The 16,697-nt window shown below is 36.4% G+C and overlaps 1 protein-coding gene across 6 annotated transcripts in view; it reads left to right on the top strand.

The window, feature by feature from the left end:
• Positions 1-16,697, top strand: part of Btbd10 (BTB domain containing 10) — a 60,937-nt gene that overhangs the window by 34,018 nt on the left and 10,222 nt on the right. For 5 of the 6 annotated variants that reach the window (XM_050120471.1, XM_050120474.1, XM_050120472.1 and 2 more), the window contains 5 exons: positions 6,407-6,603; positions 9,417-9,702; positions 12,466-12,568; positions 13,408-13,528; positions 16,043-16,240. In XM_050120471.1, the coding sequence (XP_049976428.1) occupies positions 6,407-6,603; positions 9,417-9,702; positions 12,466-12,568; positions 13,408-13,528; positions 16,043-16,240 (905 nt within the window). Of the gene's footprint in view, positions 1-1,245; positions 1,434-6,406; positions 6,604-9,416; positions 9,703-12,465; positions 12,569-13,407; positions 13,529-16,042; positions 16,241-16,697 lie in introns of those variants that run through there. The other variant, XM_050120476.1, reaches the window with a different exon arrangement.

Consider the following 16,697-nt stretch of genomic DNA (forward strand, 5'->3'; position numbering starts at 1 on the left):
TTTGGTTTTTTGAGACAGGGTTTCTCTGTGGTTTTGGAGCCTGTCCTGGAACTAGCTCTTGTAGACCAGGTTGGTTTCAAACTCGCAGAGATCCGCCTGCCTCTGCCTCTCAAGTGCTGGGATTAAAGGCGTGCGCCACCACCGCCCAGCTTTATAGTTAGTTTTCTTGAGAGTCTTTTTGATTTTACTGGAATAATGCTGACCTCATAGAATGAGTTGGGAAATTCTGTCTTTTCAGTTTTATGCGAGAGTTGCATAGGGTTGGTATTATTTCTGTTTGAAATGTTCATCTGGAACTGGAGGGGTTTTTTGAAGGAATGTTTTAAATTTTAAATCCAATTTTTCTAATCTATATGAAGCCATTCAGCAAATCTGCATTCTTGAGTGAACTGTGGTAGGCTTGTAATTTTTTGGAATGACTGTTATTACTGTTACCATCATCATTAACATTATTATTATTACTACTACTACTATTATTACTACTACTACTACTACTAGCTGTTGTTTGAATTTCAGTCGACTTTGAACACACCATTGCTGACTGTAGCCGTTTGTGCCTGCTTTCTCGGTCTTTTTCCTAAGTGACTAGGATCCTCTAAGCTTTGCTTCCTTTGGTTTTCCTGCTTGTTCCTCTCTTTTCTAACTTTACTGTTTCACTCTGCTCTGTTAGTTTGTTCTACTTTTCTTTGGATCCAATTTTTCTATTTCTTGAGATATAAACGAAGGTCATTTTCTTAGACTGTTCTTTCTGCTACAAGAGTCAGTGTTAAGTTTGGCCCCTACTAGTATGGTATCAGGCCATAGCACAGATTTTTGACATGATGGGTGAGTTTTAGTTTCTTTGTGTTTGGAATTTTAAAATTTCTCTTTTCACTCCTTTTTAAATAAAAATGCTTATTTAATTTCTGAATCTTTATTTTCTTAATTTTTTCAGTTTTAATTTAATCTGTTGTAGTCAGGAAATACTTTGTATGATTAAGTTCTTTTAAGTTTATTGAGATTTGATTTATTGCCTAGAATATGGTTTGTTATTGTAAATGTTTACGTGCACATAAAAAGTATGACTTTCCTGCTATTATTCTATAACGTGTTCTATAAGATAGGTCAAATCAGTTGATAGTGTTATTAAAATCACATTAATGGATTTGTGTCTGCTTCCTCTTCTAAGTATTTCAGTAGACCTGAGAGTACAGGTTAGATGTGAACTTATACATGAGTCTCTGAGTTTAATTCTTATGACCATTGATGGAGGTGGGTCTTGTATCTTATCTGTTGATTTCATTGGTTAATAATAAAGAAACTGCCTCGGCCCTCATAGGACAGAAAATTAGGTAGGCGGAGTAGACAGAGGAGAATGCTGGGAAAAAGAAGCTGAGTGAGTGAGTCGCCATGATTCTCCCGCTCCAGACAGACGCAGGTTAAGATCCTCCCTGGTAAGCCAGCTCGTGGGCTATACAGAATATTAGAAATGGGTTAGAACAATATGAAAGAGCTAGCCAATAAGAAACTGGAACTAGCCGGGCCAGGCAGTGTTTGAAAGAATACAGTTTCCGTGTAATTATTTCTTGGCATAAGCTAGCCATGCGGGCAGCCGGGTGCCGGGGATGCAACAGACCATAATACATAAGTAATCAAGTAAATAAATATAAAAATAATATAACGGTGTTATAATCGCTAGTAATTGTGAGGCTATCTATTCTCATTTCACCAGTTTTTGATTTATATAATTTGAGGCAGAAAAAACATTTGAGTTATGTGTTCTTAATGAATTTATCCCCTTTTCTTATGAAAGAACTTAGTCTTTGAGCTCTGCATTGCTATTACAATGACCACCATTGTCTGTCATTGTACTGATGATAGCCTCGTGTGTTTCTTCATCCTTTTATATTTAATCTCTCTGTACCTTCATATTTAATGTGTTTCTTGTAGGTGGGTTTGGTTTTTATATCTCATCAAATAATCTCTTATGGTGTAGATTGTTTGCATTTAAGTGGCCTAGATAATTCGTATATAAGTCTTATCTTATATATTATCATTATCTTCCATTTGTTCCATTTTTTCCCCATCTTCCTGACTTTTTCTTGTCTTTTGGATCAACTGGTGTGTATATTTGTGTGAATTTTGTGTGTGTTTGCACACACAGGCATGTAGAGGCTCGAGATTAATGTTGGCCATCTTCCTATCACTCTCTGCCTTGTTTTTTGAAATAAGATCTTGGCGCTGAACCCGATTGGCCAGAGAGCTTTGAGAACTACCCCTCCTCCCATCCCTGAAGTTGCAGACACACTGCTGTGTTTGCCTTTTACTACATGGATGCTGGGGATCTAAATTTAGGTCCTCATGCTTAAACAGCAAAATACTGTTACCCACTGAGCCATTGTTATAGCCCCAAACAATTGTGTGTGTGTATGTTCATTTTATTTCAGTTTTTAACATTTTAACTAAAATTCTGTCTTGAATGATTGGTTACTTTAGCTCTTCCAGTACACTATCTTTAATACACCTCCCAGCACTGTGTCACTTCTTATGTAGTATAAAGCCTCAAGAGTGTGCTGGTCTCTCCAATTCCAAATTTTGTTTTATTGCACTCGTGTAATATTGTTGCAGTTATTGTTTAAGCTAATTTTTTTTTTTGTTTTTTTGAGACAGGGTTTCTCTGTGGTTTTGGAGCCTGTCCTGGCATTAGCTCTTGTAGACCAGGCTTGCCTCGAACTCACAGAGATCCGCCTGTCTCTACCTCCCGAGTGCTGGGATTAAAGGCATGCGCCACCACCGCCCGGCTTAAGCTAATTTTTTAAGAAGAACAAGACAGTAAGAAAAACAATACTTTCCCCTTGCAGTTAGTTACTCTTTTCAGGGTTCCTCATTCCTTGTGTAGATACATATTATTATCTGGCATTATTTTTTCTTCTACTGGAATTGTTTCCTTTTACCTTTTGGATAGACTCATGATCAATTTTCTTTTTTGTCTTAAATTTGTTTTAGAAAGATAGTTTTGTTCTAGACCACCGAGAACCTATTATTTGGTGTTGCATTTTTCTTTAAAGTGTATAGGCAACTTGTTGTAGTTAGGGTTTCTTTTGCTGTAGTAGACACCATGACCACAGCAACTCTTACTAAGAAAAGCATTTAATTGTGGTGCTTACAGTTTCAGAGGTTTAGTCCATTATCATCATGGCCAGAAGCATGGTGGTATGCAGGCAGTCATGGTAATGGAGGAGGAGCTGCGAGTTCTGTATCTTGATCCACAGACAACAGGTAGTGAACTGTATTGTGGGCATGGCTTGAGCATATATGAGACCTCAGAGCCCACTCCCACAGTGGCATCTTCCCTCCAATAAGGCCTCACCTACTCCAACAAAACTGTCTCCTAGTAGTGCCTTTCCTTTGGGGTTCATTTTCCAAACCACCGAAGCAATTTATTATGCATATCTGTGACTTTGTAATTTTCATCAAATTTGGGAGAAATCCGGATGTTGTTTATTCCACAATTTCTCTATTCACTTTTCTTCATTTGGGGATTCCATCCGGGAGGTCATATTGAATTTGACCCACACCATACACGAGCTCTGCTTATCTTGCTTTTTACACTCTTCTGTGTAGCTGGTTGAACAGGGTAATAACTGCAGTCTTGCTACTGCTAGAGGCAGGTACTTGGAATCAGCTACTTTCTTTCTCACCTGTCTCAGGTGACACAGAGCACATTCTTTTAAATGCAGCCCAGAGCAGAGCTGTCACTGTGAGCTTGCTTGTCCTCGTTGTTTATCTGCATATAATGCTTTGTCTTCAGAGTGTTTTAGTGATTTAATATTATTTAATCAAATAGAGGAGAACATAATTTGTCTTCTGTAACACCCGATTTCTGAAGGCTGATTCAAGGTGCATGCTATTTGACATATAAAAAATGTGATGACACCTTTTGCATTTACTTAAAATCTAAGGAGTTTAGAAATTAAGGCAGTATTTCAGTAGAATATTTAGCAGTGTCTAATTTTTTAAGCTAAAAATGATGTCTTGTAAAAAGACCGTTTTAATTAATTAGTCTGCTTGGCCCTTATTCAACTGAATATTTAGCCTGTATTTGCTTAGCCTTAGTTGTGATTGGACAGTCTATGAAGTTACTAGATGTAGTACAAAATGATTAAAACTTAGCAGTGAGAATAATAGAGGTTTTGGGGGCTTCACCACCCCCATATGTGATCCTTCTATTAATATAGACTCCTTTTTTTCTACTTCAGAAGTCAGCCAGGAATTCTGAAATTCCTGTTCCAGTAGCAGAATTTCTTGGTTCTATTTGAAGAAAACGGTTATGTTCTAAGAATATAACTGTTCCCCTTTTTTTTCTAGAAGGAACATGAGAATGGAAAGTTTTTTTCTTCTTAATTGTGAGAAACATGGTTGCAAATGCTAACAGACTGATTTTATATCCCTAGGAGTAACTAAGTCTGCCTTATCTTCTCTGCCGGCAATCTCTGTTATAGCAGGGTGCTGACTGATTTCCTTAGTGAAACAAACCACACACACACACACACACACACACACACAAACCCTAGAGGAGCAGTATAGTTAATAAACTAACAAAAGGTGACCTTGAGTCACTAAAGGATTTAAATCTGCCTTTGGAATTAATTGTGAGATTACACTTTAACCAGTGTGGTTTTGGTAAAAAGAAAACATTGTGATGTAGAGGGAACATTAACATGAATCAAGACTCAGCTTACAGTATTACTCCCACCTTGGCTAGTGTTGTATGACTAAGCAAACTTGGAAGTTTGAACTTTGCTGTCCTCATCTGTTGTAACTAAACAACTAACAACTTGCTTAAGAGGTGCATTATGACCAGTGCTTTGCTACCCTTTCTGTTGGTTTATTCCTAATACCAACTGTAGAAAGTGGATAGAATCTTAGAACCTATAGGGGCCTGTTTCCAGAATATTATATAACTCAAAATAATATGTAACTATTAGAGGAAAGTTTGGGTCTAACTCTTTTATTACTGTAAAATCAAGAGTTCCTTCTACTTCTAAAATGTTATACTATTTCTTAAACTGTGACTGTCATATAAACATTTCCAAATGCTATATTTCTAAATGATCTTGAGTCTGACTGTGATTGCTACCATTGCCTTTGCTATACCTGCATTGTATTTTTATTGTTAATTTTTATTTTTTGTTTGCATTTAATTATTAAAATTTTACATATTTTTAGGAATTAGTGACTAACTCTAATCTAAAGTTTTAAAATTACATTTATCTACTTATTTATGTAGTATTTTTGTGGGGCTCACATGCGAAGGTGAGAGAACAGCTTGTGGGGCATGATTCTCTCCTTCCACCTTGTAGGTTCCTGAGTTCAAACTCAGTTGTCAGGCTTGGCAGCAAGTGAGTGCCCTTAGTCAGTAAACCAAACCGTCTTGTCAGCCCCCTAACTTTAGCAGTGCCTTCTTATTTTGAGATTCTAAAGCATGTGCCCGTCACTCATTTAGTAGTTATAAAATATTTGTGATGTACTATTTTACATTTGGAAGTTGGATAACATGGCTTGTTTACATTTCTCAATGTATTATTTACTACACAGGTAAGGTCTAAAGAGCTTCATTTTATGGCATTTAAACAGTAAGAACAGATGTTAATACTGGATCTTAGCTAAATTGTCATTTAACACGTTATTATGCCTGTAGTGTATATATTTAATGACACTGAGTGAATTCTCTTACTAGACTATTTTAGCTAAATGATGATGATCTCAGTTACTTCTCAGTAAAATTTAGTCTATGTAACATGTAAACATTTTTAAATCTCTGACTTTCTACAGTCAGAAAGTAAAGTACTTTTTAAAAATTAAAATTTTAATAAATTTGAAGTTCTAAAAAAATGAGTTCATCTTGTTTGCTTGGAGACTTGCTTGATAAGAACAGTTATTTTGCCCAAACCTGATTTTTTTTTATTAGTGTTTTAGAATGTGGTGCTCTCCTTCTAAGATTCCCTTACAAAGAAATTTAAATACCTGAATATTTCATGTTATTAAGCCTACTTTTAGAAGTCAGTTCATGCCATACATAGTAGGTTAGGTAGCAAATTCTTATGATACCAGTACTGGGTGGTAGGAGAGGCTGGATCTCTATAGCAGGATTCTGTCTGTACAAAACAAGTCAGTTAACCTTTTTTGGGTTTTAAATGTTCTTATCTATAAAACTTTGAATTTGATTACGGTTTTTATAAACACATTACTCCAGAATTTGTCAAACCTAAGGTTCACATTAGTAAATCAGATTTCAGAATCAAAAAACAACATTTGATTTTTGTACTTAAAATGTCAGTCATATGTTTATCATGTTTTTATTGAAAGGGCTTTCTGCTCTTTTTTCTTTTGGCTTTTATGTTAATTTTCTTTTCTAACCTATCAGCACTGCCTCACGTGTTGCTAAGGGAGGAGTCGACCACACTAAAATGAGCCTGCATGGTGCTAGTGGAGGACACGAGCGGTCGAGAGATAGACGAAGGTCAAATGACAGATCACGAGATTCATCTCATGAGCGAGCCGAGTCTCAGCTTACTCCTTGTATTCGAAATGTGACTTCACCAACACGACAGCACCATGTTGGTACGTAAGATCATCTTACCCCACCAGTTCTCGTCATCTGCCTTTTTACAGTTGGGTTGATTTTCAGTTGTGCATAACGCTTGAGCAAGGTTCACTTCTTTGCTATAATTCAGTTATTTATATTTTAGCTGATTTTTTATTCTTATTGAAAAGATAGTTTATTAAATCAAACATAAAGGTGACTTTTCAGTTTGGGAGCAATCTTACAAAAGTAACATGAAAAGCCTTTGAAGCTGTGATACAAACTTTTAAAAGAAAATTTTAAGTTAATATATATCTCATTAGATAAAAATGTATACACAAAGCAGTGGCTTATTATAAAATAGTAGTAAGGTCCCTTTAATCCCAGCATTTGGGAGGCAGAGGCAGGCAGATCTCTCTGAGTTTAAGGCCAGCCTGGTCTACAAGGGAGTTCCAAGACAGGCTCCAGAGCTACAGAGAAACCCTGTCTCAAAACAAAATAGTAGGAAGGTAAATTATTGCTAGGGTTTGCTGGCTACTCATGCCAACAAATAAAGTAAAAGAATAACCATTGTGGGGTTTTGACTTTATTTTGATTTTTGACAAACTTCCAAATTTAATAATAAAAATAGAAGAAAGAGAAGTGTGTTTACTTTCTTAATAACTTGGGGTTATTTTCCTTCCTTCTTACTCGTATGAACATTATTATTAGCTCAGGACAACACACTGTATGACTACAAAGTACCATTCTGAAGTAACATGCCTAAGCAGTATAAAATTGTTGATTTTAAAAATTTCCCCCTAGGGAAGGTATAAATAACAAACTTTGATTTAGGGCTGGGGCATAGTTTCTGTGATCATTGTTGCTTAGCATACACTTGTTTCTGGTCTCAATCTCCATCAGCTGTGTATGTGAGGGCATATTTAGGCTGGGGATATGTATGTATGTATATGCATATATATATTACAATGTATATGTGTGTGTGTATAGCTTGATGGTAGAGTTCTAGTTTAGTGTGTGCAAGGCCCTTTTAATCCCCAGCAAGCCCCTCTCCCAACTACTAAATTTGGTAGTTTCTGATAATCTGTTGTAAATCAGAATCATTTAAGTGAGGCTTTATTAGGTAGAGAAGTTGACAGTATTTAAGTAGGTCCTTGAAGACAGGCTAATATTATAAGCCAGATACAATCAGAAGTATTGGTCTCTTCCGTTCAGTGTCTGAGAAAGAACAACAGAATATAATTATTTTATCACCTGGGTAAATTTTGCTTTGGGGATGCAGGAATTAAAGGAGGGGGTGTCAGAATAGCTCTGGAGCTATAGCAAAGCTAATTATATAATCAGCATGCTGTACAGAGTGTTCTAAGTAGCCTGAGTCATGAAGGAATTTGCCAAAAACTGATGAGACAGAGGTACATTTTTAGGTCACCTTTAAAATGTAGTGATCTAGCCTTTAAATAAAACTTACCATAAAATCTTGGTTTTTATTTCCCTTTTATAGGATATTGGAACATTTAACAATATTTTCTGCCTATGAAAATTGACAGTAATTATAAGTCTAAAAAGTTTGTATTATTGCTTCATTCTGCAAAAGTTTGGCTGGGGAGAAAATGTATCAGCTGAGGAGAGTGGTATAGACCTGTAACTGTAGAACTAGGGGAGGAGCAAGGTCATCCTCAGCTACTCTGTGAATTTGACGCTAGCCTGGTCTATATGAGATCCTGTCTAAAACAAGCAGAAAGAAAGTAGTATACCATTAGTTGCTAAACTCACTTTATTTGGTAATCATTAAAGGTTTTCGTTGCTGTTTGTTTGTTTACTTCTTATTCCCCCTGCTGAATTTTTTCTTTTTCAGATCTTCTTTTTATGAGAAAAATTGCTGACTTCAGCGTGATATTATCAATAAAATGTGTTTCTGGAGTTTATATTTCACATTCTGAAAAATGTTAACTGTTTTTAGTAATTATGGCTGTTTCTAAATTGTTCTCAGGCTATATATGGGGCATTTGTAATCTTAATACTTTGAAAGATGAGGCAAGAAGATCATGAGTTTGAGACCAGCCTGGGCTATGTATCAATATAGCAATACTCTGTCTCAACAACAAAAACCAAAAGAAAACAAGAACAGCAACTCTCAAATTCTTATTAATCTTTCATTTTTATTCTTTTTGTTTTGTTTTGTTTTCCGAGACAGGGTTTCTCTGTAGCTTTAGAGCCTGTCTTCTTGGAACTAGCTCTTGTAGACCAACCAGGCTGGCCTAGACCTTACAGAGATCCGCCTGCCTCTGCCTTCTGAGTGCTGGGATTAAAGGCATGCGCCACCACCGCCCAACCATTTTTATTCTTACAAATAATTTTAATTCTTGTAAATCTTGTTAGTTTTTCATGTGTATTTATTTGAATTGTAAGAATATTTTAATTTTCACATATTTTTAGTGGGATAATAATAAAAGATTTACCTTAACTGGTATTTGGCTGGATCAACATCAGTTAGCTAAAATATCTTAAAAAACAATTTTGTGCTGGTGGTGGCAGTGGTGGCGCACACCTTTAATCCCAGCACTCGGGAGGCAGAGGCAGGCGGATCTCTGTGAGTTCGAGGCCAGCCTGGTCTACAAGAGCTAGTTCCAGGACAGGAACCAAAAGCTACAGAGAAACCCTATCTCGAAAAATCAAAAAAAAAAAAAATTGTAATTAATTAGTTATTCTTGGTTTTGTTTAAAATGTATTTGAAATAGAAAAACAGAAATGCAGCAATTTAAGAGAACTTGTCTATATCAGACATTTTAGAAGATACAGTTCTTGAATCTTTTTAAAGAAAATTTGTATGACCTTAACATTTTTGTTTCAGAACGAGAAAAAGATCATAGTTCATCTCGTCCAAGCAGTCCTCGTCCTCAAAGAGCGTCCCCGAATGGCTCCATGAGCAGTGCTGGGAGCAGCAGCAGAAACAGCAGTCAGTCGAGCTCAGATGGTAGCTGTAAGACTACCGGGGAGATGGTGTTTGTGTATGAGAACGCAAAAGAAGGCGCGCGGAGCGTGAGGACATCTGAGCGAGTGACACTGATAGTGGACAACACCAGATTTGTCGTGGACCCGGCCATTTTCACTGCGCAGCCAAACACGATGCTGGGCAGGTTTGTTTCATTGCTGTGCATTCTATCACTGATTCTAAAGCACTTCTCATAGAATCCTTTTGTGGTTATTATAAAGTTTTTCAGTAAACTTTCTGCTGTATAGAAGGATAGAGCATTTCTATTTTATAGATGAAAGAGCTGTATTCTGGAAGTTAAATTATTTGTCTAAGTTATTTCAAATAGAATGTAGGTAGAGCAAAGCTTGAACTTGGTTTTATTCCTAATGATCTTTTGTAGTACCAGTACCAGTAGCAAATATACTTGTTATTAAAGTGAGAACACTAAAGGATCTCTACAAATTGATCTGATAGAGTCTAACTAGATGAATTTTGGTTAGATTAGCATTGATATGTTTCCAAAATAAGTTCCTAAAACCTGTTACTAGATATAGAAAGATACCCATCAGCTTTGCTTAAAGGAAAACAGTTTGATTAGCTGTGAAGTAAATTTGAATTGTCAGTTTGTTGTAGATACTTAAGACAGGGTGGATGTATGTCTTTGAAAATAGATAGGGTGTAATTGAGTAGAGGTACAAGTCTCCAGTGTGGGAACTACCATGTCAGGAGTTTAGACTGTGGAATCGATTTTTCTACATGCCTAAAATAAGGGTCAGATACTTCAGTGTAAGAGCACTATTTTTGTCTATAACTAAAATGGAGGACATAAATGAAATAGACATTTACATGAGGCAGAAACTTGAAGCTTTTCTTTTTTTTGTGATAGCTGTAGGGGTTCTAGAGAGGAGAGATATAGAAGGAAAGAGAGTACAGAATAAACGCAGGTCTTGAGATATTGCATACAGTTTGAGTAACTAAATTTCTCTAAATGACCTTGGACTTGAATGTGCATTTTCACGAATCTGTAGCTTTAGTATCATCAGTAGATGATAGCGAAGCTGTTGGGATAATGTCTTGACATTGTTCTACTTTATATTTTACATAAAATTGAAACAATAAAGTAAGTATTTGATCTGCTTTAGCTGTTTTAAAGATTTTTGGGGGGGGTGTTCACATTAATCTGAAAAGAATAGCATTCCTTTTTGTAAGAAGTTCAAGCATTTGAGGGGAAATTGCATGACATTTGATTCTTGAGAATTTTCAGTCAGTGGAAGTTTCTGTTCAGGCGGTTGACTAAAGCATATCTTTGGGGATGAAAATTAATATTCATAGGAACTGGAAAACACTTGGCATTCTTTTTGGAAATGTTAAAATAAAACATCTTTGTTTTTCATGGATTTCTGTATTAAGACAAAAGAATAAACCATTTAAATTAAACCTCTGGGTAAAATACTTGAAATAATACTGTTTACTCTAGAAATAGTGGTATCGTTAATTTCAGAGGCTCAACTATTTTTAATTAATGATTTAAATGTTTTTCTTTCTCAGTACTGTTTGAAGTGTTTCATTGCAAAATAATGTTTTAAAAGCAACTAGTCTTTTTCTCAGTAGTTGCTAGGAAAGATCCAACAATAGTATTTTGGAAAACAAAATTCTAGTTTTTTACTTATGTTAAAATAAAGGCTAAGAGCTTTTTACTCATTTAATTATACTTTTCTGGGTTTTCTTTTCCCCTTTCGCTTTTTTGAGACAGGGTTTCTCTGTGTAACCCTAGCTGACCTGGAAAACTCAATGGAGACCAGGCTAGCCTTGAACTCAGAGATTCACCTGTTTGCCTCTCAAGTGCTAGGACTAAAGGCATGTGCCATCATGCCCAGCCAATTAATTGAACTTTTTATTCTTCATCTTTTGTTCTCGGTTGGTCGGTTTGTTTGTTTGTTTTGAGATAGGGTCTTACTTTGTAGCTCTAGCTGATCTGGAACTCACTGTATAGAGAGGGTTGGCCTTTGAATTCAGAGAGATCAGAGTGCTCGGATTAAAGGCATGTGCCAGCTTGCCCGGCTCATTCTTTGTTCTTACCTTGGCACTTAATTGCTTATTTTTAAATTCTAGGCTGCAAGTCTAAGAATTTTGAGTAGAACTCCTTACATTTGGAATTTGAGAAATAGCCCAAACTTCCATCTATCATCCTATTTCTTTCCGGTTTAACTTGCTGTATGTTCTGTTAATATCTACAACTTTATGATAAGCAGTATTTTCATCATAAATCCCCCAGAATAGAAATCATCCTTTCTCAGCCTGGTGGTGGTGGTGCACACCTTTAATCCCAGGCAGAGGCAGGTGGATCTCTGAGTTCGAGGCCAGCATGAGCTACAAGAGCTAGTTCTAGGACAGGTTCCAAAGCTACAGAGAAAGCCTGTCTCAAAAAACCCAAAAAGAGAAAGAAACCGTCCTTTTTCTAGAATGATTGTTTTTCTTATTTTTATTACTATCTGGCGGGGGTGGAGGATGGGGCAATGATCAGGTTCTTGCTGTAGAGTTTCAGGGTGGCCTAGAATTCCGTGTGTAGCGACAGTGTTCCTGCCTCAGCCTTCTAATGAGGTTGCAAGTGTGAGCTGCTGTACCTACATAAGAGGATAGTATTTTGTGTGTGTGCTGAAGATAGAACCCAAGTCCTTATGCATGTAAGGCAGGTGCCCTACCACTTGGCGACATCTTTAGCTGTTGATTTTATCATTGTTAAAGGTAATACTACTATTCCTATAAGAGACCTTTTATGCTCTTTTTATAACATTTGCCAAAGTAAATTTCTTATTATTAAGATAATTATATAACATGTTTAAATATTTTATTTTTATATATGTGATACTGATTTTCCCTTTTTAAGTATCCTACTAATGTGCATCTTAATTACTTAATATTATAGGATGTTTGGGTCCGGCCGAGAACATAATTTCACACGTCCCAATGAAAAGGGAGAGTATGAGGTGGCAGAAGGAATTGGTTCTACTGTGTTTCGAGCTATTTTGGTGAGTGTGTATTTCCTGTATGTGTGAATAACTTGGGCATAAGATCCATCCTCAGTAAGTATTTAGATCTCTTCTTGCAGATAGATAGGTTATTATTTTCCTTTACATGTACTTTAATTCATATTTGTGTTAGTACATAAGGATAAAATAATGTAGGCAAGTGAATTTATGGCCTTGGGAAGATAAGATATGAGTCTGAGCCCTTTGTGCAGTCCTTTTCAGGTGTCAAGTTATAGTGTTTCTGAAGTTGTATTATTTCTCTTAATTCTCTTACTTTAGTAAGTCAGTTATGATTTCTTGAATCATAATTTATTGTCCCAAACTAGCACTATGGAAATTTACAAACATCTAAACATCATCTTACTGATTCTTTCTTTGTTCTTGTTACAGTTGCTTGTTTTTGTTGTTTTTATGCTCTGTCTTTCTTTTCTTTCTTTCTTTCTTTCTTTCTTTCTTTCTTTCTTTCTTTCTTTCTTTCTTTCTTTTGTTTTTGTCTTTTGTTTGTTTTTTTAAGAACAGGGTTTCTCTGTATAGCCTTGGCTGTCCTGGAACTTGCTCTGCTCTGTAGACCAGGATGGCCTTGAACTCAAGATACCGCCTGCCTCTGCGGGATTAAAGGCATGTGCCACCTGGCCTGTTTTTCTTTTTTTGAAGTATTTTTGTTTTAAGGGATTTTTATACAAATATTACAGAGGCCATATTTCCCACCTAACTTTATTCCATAATTTAAAATATTAGGGCACTACTACTATCTTTGAAAATGCTACCAACCTAGCCTTGATAATGAGCTTGGACTAACTTGTGCTCTGATACAGTTTTCCTAATGTTTTTCTCTCCAGGATTACTATAAGACAGGAATCATCCGCTGTCCTGATGGTATATCTATTCCTGAGCTGAGAGAAGCATGCGATTACCTATGTATCTCTTTTGAATACAGTACAATTAAATGTAGAGATCTCAGTAAGTGTGAAGTTTGTGTTTAACAGTGTCGTGAAGCCTGCATGTCTTGCTTAAGTAGGCTTCAAATGTTTGTTTAGTTCAATTATAACGTGTCCTGGTATTATAAAAATTATTTATTGAACTCTACAGAGATCTAGATAGCTCTTTTATTTTCTAGTATTTTTTCTTTTTTTATATTTATTTATTCATTATATATACAATATTTTGTCTGTGTGTATGCCTGATGGCCAGAAGAGGGCACCAGACCCCATTACAGATGGTTGTGAGCCACCATGTGGTTGCTGGTATTTGAACTCAGGACCTTTGGAAGAGCAGGCAATGCTCTTAACCACTGAGCCATCTCTCCAGCCCTTTCTAATATTTTTTCAACTGTAATAATTTTTTAATGAACTCAGATTTTCTCTTTGACTATTTCCTCTATCATTTGTTATTAATATTTTCTAACTTAGTAACCTTGACTTTTCCTAAAGTGTGACTTTACAGAGATGGCAGATATATCATCTAAAAATTTGTCTTTTTAAATTTTTTTTATCTCTATGTAAGATAGTATCTTGAGCACTATGGGAGAGTAAAATAATTCTAACAAGGTATACTTGGCATTAGAAACCAAAGATTGCATTCCTACAGCACATACACACATAGTTGGAATTTTTAGTTCTCCTGTCCTTCAGACATAGTTTGCTGATAACCACTGTGCGCACACGTGTGTGGGGGGGGTGTGGTGTGTTTATGTTCAAATTCAATATGTCAATATGTATGTGAGGATGGCCTTAAACTCCTGGTTCTCCTGCCTTCATCCATCAAGTGATGACATTACTCTATCTGCAATCATTCCTTATTCATTATCATCACTATTAAAGACCTATTAAAGATTTGTTATGGAATTCAAAATAAGAATCTTTATGTAAAATAGGTGTAGTAAGGCTTTCTAGACTTATAACTTACAATTTTATTTGTAAATTACTATGTATTACCAAAATTTTACATATTTTCAAAGACCTTATTAAGAAAAAATTTTGAAAGATTAAAAGTGACCCTACAAAAAATGTAAAAGAATACAAAAATATTTTTTCTTAGCTGAGCGGTGGTGGTGAGCTCACGCCTTTAATCCCAGCATTTGGGAGGCAGAGACAGGGGGGTCTATATGAGTTCAAGGCCATTCTAGTCTACAAAAGCTAGTTCCAAGACAGGCTCCAAAGCTACAGAGAAAAATCCTGTCTCCAAAAACCAAAAAAAAAAAAAAAAAAAAAAAAGTTTGCTGAATATTTCGACTCCTTAATTGGAAACTGGTACTTGGCAGAGTTGTTAGGAATTAAATGAGGATGCATTTAAGAGAAGAAAAAAAATAGCAAAAAATAGAAAGTACAAAAGCCCAAGAACAGAAATGCAATCCCAGCACCAAAAAGAGGAGACAGGAGAATCAGAAGTCAAGAGTCATCTCCAGTTTTGTAGTGGATTTGAGGCCACCTTGAACTACCCGAAACACCCTGTCTCCAAAGGAAATAAATGTGAAGAAACTGTTAAGAGATCATATCATATTGGGGCTGGAAAGATGGCTCAGCAATTAAGAGCACTTGTTCCTCTTGCGGAGAACCCAGGTTCAGATCCCGCATGTACATGGTAGCTCACAAATCTGTAATTCCAGTCCCAGGGGAACCAGCACCACCTTCTGATCTCTGTGGGCACCAGGCATGCACACAGTGCACATATACATGCACATGCAGGCAAATACTCATAAACATAAAATACAATAAAAAAATTTTAAACAGGAAAGTTACTAATTTTGTACACTTGTATTTATGTTTAGCTTCCTCACAGCCCCGTTTGTACACACCATTTGTACTTTTTTTTTACGTGTAAATCACTTACAGGAGCTGCGTCTCTGTTACATGTTTATTCGGTAAGGTAATGCAAACAGTCTTTAAAAAATCTATATTTATTACGTGTACAGTGTTCTTTCTGCATGTATGCACCTGATCTTATTCCAGATGGTTGTGAGCCACCATGTGGTTGGTGGGAATTGAACTCAGGACCTCTGGAGGAGCAGCCAGCAACTAGTGCTCCTCACCTCTGAGCCATCTATCCAGCCCCCATCATTTGTACTCTTAGTATATTCTTTTTTTTGTAATATTGAGCCGACTAGAAGATTTTGAACAATAGTAATTTAATGGTAACTCTGTCATTAGGTTTCACTACTAAAATTACCTGAGCACCTCTCTTAATGCTTTCTCTGACTCTTAAGACATCCTTCTTTGCTTTTCTGTCTGTCATTCTCCCACTTGCTCCCTGGTCCTTCATCTGTCACATCTGTCATCTATCACACTTGACTGTTGCCCATTTTTGTCTCTGACTTTGTATATGAACTCTTTTGGTACAGTATGATGGCTGAAGAATTACCAGCATATCAATCTGTAAAATTCTAAAGTAGATGCTGACTTACTCTGCTTCTTTGCTTCTGCATTTATCAGGCATCAAAAAAAAAAAGTCAAGATATTTGTGTGGGTTTCATTTCAGGTGCCCTTATGCATGAGTTATCAAATGATGGTGCTCGTAGACAATTTGAATTTTATCTGGAAGAAATGATCCTCCCTCTCATGGTAGCAAGTGCCCAGAGTGGGGAACGAGAGTGCCATATAGTGGTGCTTACAGATGATGATGTGGTTGATTGGGATGAGGAGTATCCACCACAGATGGGAGAGGAGTATTCACAAAGTAAGTATTTTGGCGTGCTTCTCTTTCCTGATTCATCATATAGATTACCTCTATCTTTTAATAGTAATCAAAGGACAGGTAAAGAGTTTATCAGACTCTTCTTGTATATCAGAAACCAGCTAACTAGCTCTTGGTTAAATTTAGCCCATTGCCTGTTTTATCAATAAAGTTTTTGTATTGCCTATGGCTGCTTTGGTGCTATCATGGCAGAATTGTATAGCTGCAACAAAGATTGCATGGCTCACAAAGCCCAAGTATTCACTGTTTGGGCCTGTGGAGAAAAAGTGTGCCCACCCCTGCCTGTCATGCACAGAAACTGATTCGCATTTTGTTGACTGGAGGTAACTTTAGTTTCCAAGATTTCTTTTTAAAATCATTTGTGTTCCTGATAGTAGCCCTTGCAAAAGCTTTCTTGAACAAACCCTAGGTCTCCAGTTGTTGCTGATCAGACTAGCCC

This window comes from Alexandromys fortis, unplaced genomic scaffold (genome assembly GCF_014885135.2).
Source record: "Alexandromys fortis isolate MF-2015 unplaced genomic scaffold, M_Fortis_MF-2015_v1.1 scaffold_191, whole genome shotgun sequence".
In the NCBI taxonomy this organism is placed as follows: Eukaryota; Metazoa; Chordata; class Mammalia; order Rodentia; family Cricetidae; genus Alexandromys; species Alexandromys fortis.